At 39.4% G+C, this 12,100-nt stretch overlaps 1 protein-coding gene across 6 annotated transcripts; it reads right to left on the bottom strand.

Annotated features, from left to right (window-relative positions):
- Positions 1-5,888: 5,888 nt before the first annotated feature.
- On the bottom strand, positions 5,889-11,969 carry tra2a (transformer 2 alpha homolog). 6 transcript variants are annotated; one of them, XM_034546080.1, is made up of 9 exons: positions 11,777-11,969; positions 10,126-10,259; positions 9,573-9,738; positions 8,825-8,878; positions 7,904-8,092; positions 7,270-7,385; positions 6,830-6,997; positions 6,686-6,756; positions 5,889-6,527 (listed from the first exon to the last, which is right to left on the bottom strand). In XM_034546080.1, the coding sequence occupies exons 1-9, from the start codon at positions 11,810-11,812 to the stop codon at positions 6,517-6,519; spliced, it is 945 nt and encodes a 314-aa protein (XP_034401971.1). In that variant the 5' UTR covers positions 11,813-11,969; the 3' UTR covers positions 5,889-6,516. The 6 variants fall into 6 exon arrangements, with proteins under 6 accessions (XP_034401971.1, XP_034401974.1, XP_034401969.1 ...); XM_034546083.1 differs by having other exon boundaries at positions 6,836-6,997; XM_034546078.1 differs by having other exon boundaries at positions 6,686-6,759; positions 11,777-11,968.
- Positions 11,970-12,100: the final 131 nt, after the last annotated feature.

Genomic DNA, 12,100 nt, shown 5'->3' with positions numbered 1-12,100 from the left:
AGAAGAAGAAGAAGGAGGAGAAGGGGGTGTGAAAAAAAAAAACCTCCGCTATTCCGGCTTTTTTTTTTTTTTTTTTTTTTTTTGAATGAGCCACGTGTTCAAACTACAAATCAGCCCACACGTGAGGAATCCCAATTGCTCAATTAAGTGTTTGGGATTGGGGAAAATTGCACGGGAATCTGGGGTGGGGACAGAAGAGGGGAGTGGATAAAAAAGGAGGGGAAGAGTGGATTGGTGTTGGGAAAAACCTGGCGAGCTATGTGCGTAAAGGGATTCCGTGAGAACCTAGTGTATCTTTACTAGAATCACATTCGTGTGCCTTTCTCTGCAAAGCCTCGACTCTCATTGGTCGGTTGAGGAATAGTAAAACGACGGTGCACTAACACACGCCCATAGCAGGAACGACGCTGATATTGCGGGGGCTCGTGCGCACGGCTGTGTTAAGTGCGCTGTACTGATGACACACAGGAGGAGGGGCCATTCATAAATTATGTTGCACTATATTGTTAAATTGCCCTCTGAACACATTTGATTTAAAGAAACTTGACTAGAGAGTTTCCTAAGCCGCTCTTCGGGTCTGCGCGTAAGCGAGGGGAGTGACACGTACTACTATCCACATGACGGCATCCATCTTCTCCAGGGAGAATGGAGCCATGCCCTTTCTGATCCACGACTCAAAGTCCAACAGCAGGCCCGATTTGCCCGTGGCCGCACTAAATTATATCGAAGGGGAGTCTTTGGGTGAGATGAGTGCTGTTACGCCACTTATTTTTGTTCAAACTTTAGCACAACGTGTTGGCCATGTGGACCGAATGCACATGGCGAGCTCCTCTCTGCTTTACCTCCGGCATGGATCTGCATTCACTCAGAGAGGGAGGGGTCTCCTACACTGAAGTGCCCCTAGCGTCCTATGTTATGCACAACCCCAATACAATCACGTGTGGAATCCATGTCTAAAATATATCACAACTGTCAAGAAGACATTTTGTAAAACAGCCGAAGGCCGATAGTTTAAGAGTAGGTCACTGTGCGTTAATGGCACTATATGATCTGTATGATGTCAGAGCAGAGCATGCTCTAGTTTTCATTAACAAGAAGCCCAAATGAACATTTATATCCAATGCAGTAATACAACAGTCCTGCAATGAATTATGAAGTTCATAGTGTTCAGTTATCTTTTGGTTAAAGAGATTTTGAATCAACTTTATGGCCATTTTGGAAGCTGTGTTTCACAGAGCTGTTGAACTGCATTGTGTAATCCTGAGTGGTGTTTTCTAACATTTATTATAGGGTGGAAAAAATATTAGAAATACTTAGCATAACGTGGTATAATTCAAAGGCACTGTAAATAACTGAAAGACAATTGAGTGGAATCCACACCTCTCCTAAACAGTTTTAACCAAAAAACTGAACATTCTAAACTTAATGAAGGAAGACTGTTGCATAATTGTTGTATTAGACTGCAACTGTTTAAGCTGTGTGTGCCTAATAAACTGGCCATTACATATATCTATCTATATTTAGCATATTCTTCAAACTAAAGTTAAAGTTGAATCCCCAAATCTCCAGACTGAGGGGTTAGGCTACACAATTGTTTAGGTGTGCTCAATACACAGCAAGTATGACAGCAAGTAGCCTATATCATTTCAGATAGGTGTATCATCCACTAAACCTTTTTTTTAAATCATGTGTGGGCATCCTACCTATTGGCATAATTTAATTCCAATAATTATGAGTTGTCCTATATAAGTAATGATCGCACATTTAAAAACTGAGCACACATTGTTGCCAGAAAGTAACAATGTAAACTATTCTAAAATAAAGTTAATAGCATTAGCTTATTCATTTCCCCCTGGAATGTATGTTTTCCATTGCAACCTACATATAGGCTACCATCTCATAAGTACTTTAGCTTCTAAACAGCTGGAGTAAAAAAAAAAAGAAGACAGTTTAGGGTGTAACCTCCACTGCAGCCCTGCAACTGCCAGTGCAAAGAGCTCTGCTTTGAGCTGAAACGACAGCAGCTCTGTGGCCTAAAGGTGGGCATGCTCGTGTAAAGCAGGTTACAAAGAGACTGTTGCTTTAGTGGGCTCTTCAGCCACCAGCTCAGGCTGGGGCCATGGCTGTCTCAGTGGGTTTTACTCCACTGCTGCTGTACAAACACACGCCGCCCTCTGATTGGTCGGGACGGCTGTCCAATCACGGGGCTGCAGCCCCGCTCCGTACTACTGCTGCTGGCACGGCCTCAACGCGTCCATTCATTGGCTCCTCTGCTCGGCTATTCTATATGAATCAGGGCGCCAATTATGCATTTCTCCCCATGTTTCCTTTGCTGGGTTTTGTCACGAGCCATAAAGATGTAACGAACCACAAGCAAGTCCATATCTGCGGCACTTTTTTTTAAAAATAACTTCTCAACTTTTCAGGAAGTTTAGGGAAGTGTTTACATTCGTTAACCACTTGTTTGAATAAAGATGAATAAAGGAGAGCGTTTTAAACTTCCGCTTTACTGCAAACTTGTAATCGTTCTATAATTAGTTTCAACTCCCGAAGAGTTTTAACTTGTGTCTCAGTGGTTGGATCCATACAGGCCTGTTCTTTCTGTATGGACACATATAAGGAATGCATTAAACATGGAGGCTTTCCTTTGGCCTAGTTAGGCGCACACAATTTGTTACAACCCAGTCTATTCGGCCTTAAGGATTTGCACTGGAAATTAAATAACGAAACGTAACACAGGAACTCGGTCTGGTGCTACTGCCGGCTGCTTAGCATCGTGTAGATGGTGCCGTGTCCGTATATAGCGACAGAAGTCATGTGAACTGCTCGCCTGACTGTCTGTTTAAATGAGCTGATGCATGGCTGCAGCCCGTGTGTGTGTGTGTGTGCGTGCGTGCGTGCGTGTGCGTGGCTGCAGGCTCTGCAGGAGGAGCAGTGAATGTATCGCTGAGGAATGTACAGAAAGTCTCCCCGCCCCCCAGTTTAAGGACCCCTCGCTATGGACAAATTCCATAGGGGGCAAAACTGACATGAAGTTTTCAGACGAGACTGCGTCCTACGTGGGAAGATTTCTGCGGTTAATGTCAGTGCAGGAAAAAGGAACTGACAAAATCGATCCGGTGAAACATAGTCTGGGATATTTCTAGAGAGGAGAAGGAGAAGAGAGGGGAGGTAGATTGTTTAAGTAAAACGCAGTTTATAGCCCCACTTTGAGCTGCTGGCCTCACTCCCAGAGATGTAGTCTACGTCGCCTAGCGCAGGGCGCGTTCACGACCCCCTTTAGGCTCCTCTCAATCAAGGGATTCGGTTTTCCGGTGAGATTGTTTTATTTCGTATTTATTGCCAGGCGATTCTAATCCCTCCCAGTGTTTTCTTTGCACTTGTAAGCATTAAAGTACAGACTGACCGCTTCGGACAGAGGCAGAGAACACAGTGGCATGAACGCCATGTTGAGAATCTATGGAGCCTTTTTTTTTTACAGTAACATACAGGGATGTAAACAATGTTAACGCCAACGCTTTTGTTTTTTAACAGTCCAGATATATGTTTTCTGTTTGCATTAAGGAGTTTCATGCAGGCTGCAACACACATACATGGATGTGTTTTCTCCACAGATTATCCTGTGATGACACCCTTCATCTCATTAGAAAATGGCGGTGTGTGCCCCCTTCAAAACCAAAGAAGATTTCTTTATTTTTAACAACAGGCCCAACTAACGAGTTAAAAGTAAATGGTGACATATCAAAAGACAAATATATTGCAGCTGATATCTTTGTTATTTTAGAAAGAATAATATTGAGAAAGAAACTGCAGGTTTTTCTCGTTTTCTTGTCACGTACTTTGTTCTTCAGAACAAAAGCCAAATCCTGTGAATTAGTTTGAGAAAGTTGACAAGATCAAGAATTACAGTTACAGAAAATATTTATATGTGAGCATATTTTTTAAAGTTTATGTTTAGAACTCTTACAAGCTATTAACAGAAGCAAAACATAACGTCATAGTATTGTTTTGTTACACAACTATTCTTTTTACAAATGAAATATTTCTTCAATTGCAAGTTGTTTGATTCCATTCTGCACACTTAAAGAAATAGCTTGCGATTCCTATTTGTTTTTATTTCTACAATAAAATGTTTTTTCGAATGAACATCTGTTGACCTTTGCAATTTTTGTGATCTTGAGGACTCATTTGTAATTGTTGAGCATGTGATCATATTAATAGTTAGTCAAGTGTGGGTGTTTCCACATTCATATTTTCAGACTTGGCCACATATTGCATAGCTACTGTATCTTTGTGTCTCTTAAATTACATTTATGGCTGCTATTTGCTAGTTTCAGCACCTTGATTGATTAGGTGCCATATGATTTGTCTTGAGAAAACTGCACTTGAAACAACTCAAAAGCAATCAATTTCTTCAATATCTTGTTTTCTAAAAGTAGAGGAAACATGGATTCTTGTGCTCCCAGTTTTCACATTTGTAAAATTACACTAGATTTTTTTTATTGCAAAATAAGGGGCATGGTTCATATTATATGGTACATATATTCTCTCAAGGTTTCGGCAAATGCTTGTTTAAAATATAGCTTTTATTTACTACATGTGAATATTGACTTTAGGTTGGAGGTAATCAACCTAATTAATTAATTTCAGTAAAGTAGACTAGTCATTTTATTTGGATTTAAAAATCTGTGGCTAAGTAATTAACTCATTAAATAACTTTGTTGAATTTGGACACCTTACCTAAACATTTAACCTACAAAAATATTTTAATCAAATGAACAGCTCAGGTGAGATTTCTCTTGAGCATCGTTAGGATCAGAACTTTAAGATAATGTGCTGCTAATGTTTCCTGGAAGAGATCTTTGGCCCTCTAACAAAAAATATGGACCTCTGCAAAATAACTGTGGTAAAGTTGATTGAAAAGTCACATATTTGATGGAGAGTTAAAGTGCACTATATGTGTCCGTCCGATTTTTATAACAAGCTTATACAGGAAAAATGTTCGTGATGACTTTCACTGAACATAAAAATCAAGTTTAAAAAGAAGCACAATGTGTACAATGACATCCAACTTCAGCTTTCAATGTTGAAGCTCATACTTTGACCCTTGTATCCTTCCAGCGAGTGGTTACCTTGAGAATCATCTTTGAGTTTGTGTGAATGAAAACATAACTGAGGGGCCCCATGAAAATGTCAGTGACTTTTAACCTCATTTGAATGAAGTGCCTCATTGAGGTCTAGAGATAAAAGACCCCCCCCCCCCATTCAGGTTTACTTTTGATTCACCACGAAGGATCAAGATCTGGTTTATCCCAACGGTGTCCATTGGGGACAAAAAAAACAATGCGTTGATGCCATATGCAAGGTTGTTTAATGCATGTTCTCATATTGAACAACCCAGCCACATTTTGTAGCACAAAAAAAGGACATTGTTAATGTTAAGTATGAAACAGTCACATAAAAGTCACATTTGAGCTAAGCACAAGCTCCTTTTGTTGCAGTGAACATGTACTGAAAAATGTTCATGAACTAACCATGTACAGTTAAAGAATACTCTGAATATTAGTCTGTGAACTGTAGCTTATGTAATGAAAGCCACCCAATAAAAGCTTGGTATAGGCCTTTTGCATGTGTTCAATGGTGTAGCCTGAATGAGAGAAAAATCAACTTTTGGAGAATCGTTTGTAGTTTCAAAAAGTGGCTCAAGATCAGCTACTTTAAATTTGTTAAACATAAACGTATAATAGTGTAGGCACTGGTCTTTTTCTGTGAAACTCTCCCAGCTTGTTATCCCACCTCACCCACTCAACTTAAAAGCATCACCTCCCACCTATACGGAAAAAACTCAACTTCATGCACTTCTATGCACATTAATCACAAAAAACACATTAAACTTTGGAGTTTTTATATATTTGTATTTCCATACAAAGAAACAACAATACAAAAAAAGTAGTACATGATAATAAAACTAGAGAAACTCAAATGACTTCCTTGACAAAAAAAAAAATGATGAATGCGAGCAACGAACCAACTACTAATGGCACTCCTTTTTTAAGCCTGAATTACCTGCTACTTACCAGTAAGCCAGTTAGTGCTCAGTAACATTGAGACCAATCTGTGATCTTAACATACAGAGTGGATTGATCAATTTACTTAAAACAAGTTGTACAATTAACGGTCACCAGTATTTACAAAAAAAACCCTTTACTTTCCCCATCAAGGGCCACATTAACAGTGATCACTTAACAGGAAAAATAAGGTGCATTGCTGCAGAAAATGAAGGAAAGAAGGATGCAAGTCTAAGAATGAAGCAAGAGTTCTTTGCTCACATTCAACATGGATGCATCAAAACGTCTAAAAATTAAGACCCCTATTGCATTTGAACAAGAACCATCTCAAACGTTAGAGTTCTATTGATATAGACATGCCAATTCAAAATGTTCCCCTCAGAAACACCTTGATGAGTCGCACACACCATCAATTATTGGAGGGAAGCTCAACGTTGAAAGACGAAAGTTAGTATCGCCCTGCAAAAAGAAAATATGAATTAGTCAGAATAGATTACTAATAGTCAATTGTTTTCACCAGTGATCAAGATGCATACATCAGTTTGAATATGCACACTAACAGCAGTCTGGATGGAGTTCTGCAAGTTTTCTGTTGGATGCATTCTCTTAATACTTACGTGGGCTGTAGGAGCGAGACCGTGAGCGAGACCTGTATCGACTGTAGTAGGGTGACGGAGAGCGCCTCCGACTGCTGCGAGACAAAGAAAATGTCAAACATTTACTCGTAACAACATTGACAGTCTACTCAAACTATTACTGACCTGTACCTATAGTCGTACTCGTCATATCTGTCGTAGCGCTCATAGCCACGGTCATAATGACTGTCTCTGTCTCTCCCTCTCCGGCTGCTGCTTCCTCCACCGCTGCTGCTGCCACCACCACCGCTGCTGCCGCCGCCGCCACCTCCGCTACCTCCTCCTCCACCATTGCTGTTGAAAGATGAAAAAGAAAATAGCCCATTACGTACAATTGTCGTATCTCCCAAGAAACACAGCCCCATGTCAGAACTAATATAAATTGTTACAAGTTATGTTTCAAGAAATTACACACATTTAGATAAAAAAATTCTGATGATCAGCCCAGTTTATTTGTCTCCTGATGGCTCGAATGTGCATTCATGCTTCTTCGGAATTTCAACCATGAAATGAATGAATTCCACACAAAGTAAAGGAAACTGGTACGTGAACAGTGTTGATCTTACTGAGTTGGTCGGCCCATGTAGATTCCTGGTGTGGGGGTATGAGCACGTTTAGTAATGGAATAGTCCACTCTGATGCGCCTCCCGTCCAGCTCCATGCCATTGGCTCGCTCCATTGCCTAAGGAATACAAAAGGGAGGAGAGGGCAAGGATGTTATCAGAATATTTATTTTTTTGGTACTTATCAATTATTTCTTAAAGGTTCACCTACATTACACACTGTAACCCCCTTGCTATGAGATGCATGACAGCAAAGTGAGAGAATTTATGGAGAGAGAGACACCTAGTGGCTTACTTATGTAATCACACCATAAATCAATAAATGAGAGCTGTATCTGAAGTGGAGGACCTTTGAAGCTGCATGTACAAATACTATGAAAACAGTCCAAAACAATATACGTGTTAATGATCAAGACAAGAGTTAGACTTAAAACTTTACTCAATCTCAATACTTTTCACTCCTGATTATTAGAACCAAGAGACATGACACTTTTCATTTAAGCCATCTAATCAAGGAATATTTTACACCATAAAAAGTTAATGTGATTAAACACATTACTAGACATAAAACAAATGAGTCTGGGTCAAGCACTGACAATCATTCGGCATATTAACAATAAACAAACCAAACATTTACCTCTTTGGAATCATCAATTCTTTCGTAGTAAACAAAAGCAAAGCCACGGGAGCGACCGGTGCGCTGGTCGTACACTACATTGACCCCTGCCAGAGGACCGTGGCGAGAAAACACCTCCCTCAGGTCCCGCTCTGTAGTGTACAGGCTCAAGCCAAACACCCCCAAACATGTGCTGGGGTCAGGGTTCGCCTGGAAAGGTCAACATAAGGGTTAGAGTTGATGGTGTGGCTTACCCAGTCTGTCCATCTTATGATTTATAAACTAAATACATTGACTGGATTTAATATGCAAAACATGCTCAGCAGCATTTTACATGTTTAATGCACTGGGCACGGAGGCTGTAGAGGTCAATCTTTCCAAAATGTAAGCACAGAAAACAGTAGTACCCTCAGAGAATATCATGTAGTAACTAATTTAGAACTTTGAAAAAATCTCCATAATTGTATATTGTCAGTTTCAGATTTGTTGTTTAACGTTTCACTGGGAGGATGCATTTCCCTCCAACTACATTGGATATTTTCTCTTACATTATGACTTAAAACTTAGGCAGTTCTTGTGTCACTACTAAAAAGGTAAGAATCTATGTACATTTTTCCAACGGAGTAACTTTTCTCGCCAAGCATCTCCAGCTGTACTCTCACATCATTACAAGAACGTTTTAAAATAGTATACATATTTAGTATATTTTGCATCATTCATGTATTGCTACAACACATGAAAACTGCATATACACACATGCACTGCATCTCAAAATCATCCACACACTATATTTATGCAATAAAATAAATGACAACTATTCAAATCAAAGTTCTTTTTTACTATGATCACTTTCCCCTCACCCAGTACTACACAGGGAGCAGCATCTTTGACCCACAAACAATACATTGGGTTTGCCCAAAATATGTCTGACGGTCCACATACCCTTACATCAGCATCTCCACCATGACTGTTAGCTTCTTTAGGGAAGTCGTTGCTCTGTTGATGAAAAGAATGGAAGGTTAATAAAGGGGGTTATTACATGTGTGGTTTCCCTTAGCATTACCCACAAATCATATGAAAAATTACACTTTCAAACAGATGAAGGAATGAGAAATTCACTTGCTCTTGACTTAAAGGTTACATACTAAAATCATAGTATCCTTGTAAATATGTTTACTAATATAACTCAGCCATATGGATAACAATTTAATTTTTTTTGCTATAATTCAATTCAGTTTATTTTGTATCGCCCAAACTCACAAATTAGCCTCAGAGGGCTTTACAATTTGTACATATACGACATCCCTGTTCCATATAACCACTGTGATGTGTCTAAAACAACAAAGAACTAAAACAATGGTATACTCAAAGGAAAATAAAGTTGCAAGGAGATTACCTAGTGATTGTTAAAGCAAGTAGCAGCTTTAAATCCAAATTTGTCTGCTAAAAAATACGTTTTTGAATTGCAGGTATGACTTGCTTATAAAAAAAAAAAGGTATCTCCCTAAAACTTTGAGGGTGACCAATTTTGTATACATTACTCTATTTAGTAAAAAGGTCATACATTGCATGTTGATATCCTTACTATTTATAGACTAGAATGTGCAATGAGCCAATCTCTACCAAAAATGTAAATATGTTGACAATGTCAGTATACACAAAGCGTCATCTGGTTCTCTCCCCCACTTACCCTGCTGCCGGTGTGACGGCGCCGGTTCGACATCGGGGAAGTGCTCTGGCTCTTCTTGCGGCGGTACTCTGGACTGTAGGAACGTGAGCGGGACTTCCTCCGCTGGGAATATGACCGAGAACGTGAGCGGCTATAGCGCTTGTTTGAGTGCCGCCTAGAATGAGACCTGAAGAGGATGTGGCATTGGAAGAAAGGGCAATGTCAGAAATAATTGGGGACAAAAGGGCAAACTTGTCTCCAAATTAAAAAAGGTATTTGACACATAAAAAACATGGGGGGGAGGGACAATGTGAAATGTTTTATGTAAATGTAATACATTATGGGCTACAATGGCCAATATTGCACTGTGAAAAATATAAAATACTTTTTTTTTTTTTTAAATTAACCATGGGAGAGACATTGAATTTAATGGCACACAACAGATGAGTTATACATGACAATCAGGGAATAGAAGGAAAAGGGAAGCGCCAAAGCACCCAGTGACATATTTCAGCCCCTTATAAACATAATATGATGGGATCACATGGTCTATCATAAAGGGTCAACAACATACCTAGATCTTGACCGGGAGCGGGATCTGGACCCCGAACGTTTGACGGCCCGGGCTGGGCTCGGGGAGCCGGACCTGCTCTCCGACTTGACCCGAGCTGGACTCCCCCGATCCGATTTAGATGGGGAGCGTGACCCCTATAGCCACATTAATATGTTAACAACTTTCTCATGGACACAAACATGTATATCCAAATACTAAAAAACAGAGTAGTGAAATGTGGTAGAGTATGTTGGACACATACAGTACACCTTTCTAAAATGTACAGCTTATGTACTGTGGAAGAAGGGGTTAGTAATCTTAAAATTCCAATAAATTAATCTTTGTTTTACAATGAGGCCTTATTAGTAACTATATATATATAAATAAATAAATAATTTTAAAAAAAAATACAGAATGGATCTATTTCCATATTCACCTGGAACATCAAGAGGAAAATAAAACATGCATTTTCATGTTACATAAAGGGAGCACAGTAAAGAAAAGACATGTGACACAAACAGTATATTTACTTAACCTAGGGACACATTCATTCTTCCAGATTCTTTACACGCTACTCCCTTTTCTCAGGATTTCTATCCTTCTTCGTTCTTCTTTTTTCAGTTTTCTCATTTTCTGATTCCAGGTCTGTTTTTCCTCTCTTCACCCAAACTGAAACCGGTTTCATTTTAGCCATTATACTGCAAGCGCTTCTATCTGACACCATTCTTCCGTCACATTTCCTCCCTTTCCACTTCTATGTTCTGCTCTGTACATGTTTTCATTAGCCTTCTTTTATCTTGAAAATGTTCTTCATCATTCTTGGATAAAACTCTTCAAATCCTTCACGATCAATTACCTTAATGAAAAAAGAACATTTAATAAAATTAAGATCATAGGTTTAAGAAAAGGAGAATATTTTAAATGAAATGAAAAGGAACACTGAATGCAGTACAATTACATTGCTGCTACATTAAGATTTAATATTCCATAAATTAAGTAAATGAGCAAAGTTACAACAATTTAAGCTACAATATGATAAATTAAGAGCTTAGATACATGTTGTGAATTTTTTTTTATTTGATAAAAAAAGAGCGTGAAAGCAGGGAAGGGAGAGATGCTTTGGATTTAAGTTAACCTCTCGTATAACTGGGAAAACAAATACTCAGGTCGCCTAACGTTAACTAAATGCAGTAACGGCTGCAGCTGTGATAACGGCACAAAAGGACGATATTCAAACGTCACAAACATCTCGTGCATAAGTTCATAAGCAAATGAGTGAGTAGCGATGCATTCAACGTACAACAGCAAACACTAACTGTAACCCGTGGAGATACACCACGGGGACGTTTAGGCTAACATCAACTAGCATGCTAACAGCTAGCTGCCATAGGACGAGGCTGGTTGCGGTCTTTGCTAGCAGACAACCGTCCGTGCGAAATGTGCGTTACTTTTGCGAAGAAAAAAACAAAACAACCAAAAACACTTCTGCGCCGATTTAACGCAGGTGATGTTAGCGGACAAAGCATGTGACGACTTCGAAGATATATTACGTTAGCTGTTACATTAGCGTACGTTACATTAGCGGCGGAATCGCCTCTAGTTAAATCGACAGCCACACGGAAGAAATTCGAAGAAAGGGAGATATTTGATATCGTTCGATGTAATTACTTACCCGTCCTTTATAGTGTCCATCCTCAATGTCGCTCATTGTTCAGTGGCGCAAATACAACTGTATTCTATATCGAAATAAACAGCACTGAGGCTTTTACGCAATAATTTAATTTGGCCGCTTATTAGCTAGAAGATGGCGGGCGCGTGAGGTTGCTGGTATGTTTATGTGCTGCGGAATCTGACGTCACGTCCGTGTCTTCTCACACGCCCCTTCATAGTGTTCTTCAGCGTGAACGTCTCGTAATAACTGCACGTTTGAATTCCCCCCCATTACAAGCAAAAGTCATGCATTGAAACTCTTTAAAGGTAAAACTACATATTAAAA

The sequence above is a fragment of the Cyclopterus lumpus genome, chromosome 11, assembly GCF_009769545.1.
Source record: "Cyclopterus lumpus isolate fCycLum1 chromosome 11, fCycLum1.pri, whole genome shotgun sequence".
Taxonomy (NCBI): Eukaryota; Metazoa; Chordata; class Actinopteri; order Perciformes; family Cyclopteridae; genus Cyclopterus; species Cyclopterus lumpus.
The sequence above is the reverse complement of the archived record's forward strand: the minus strand, read 5'-3'. Positions and strand labels throughout refer to the sequence as shown.

Excerpts from the sequence above, each read along its gene's own strand:
- tra2a (XM_034546079.1), bottom strand. The coding sequence starts at position 11,812 with ATGAGCGACATTGAGGATGGACACTATAAAGGACGG. Across the intron at positions 9,739-10,125 it reads CGCTCCCGGTCAAGATCTAG|GTCTCATTCTAGGCGGCACT; the intron begins GTATGTTGTTGA and ends CATCCTCTTCAG. Across the intron at positions 8,093-8,824 it reads GTGGAGATGCTGATGTAAGG|GCGAACCCTGACCCCAGCAC; the intron begins GTATGTGGACCG and ends TGACCTTTCCAG.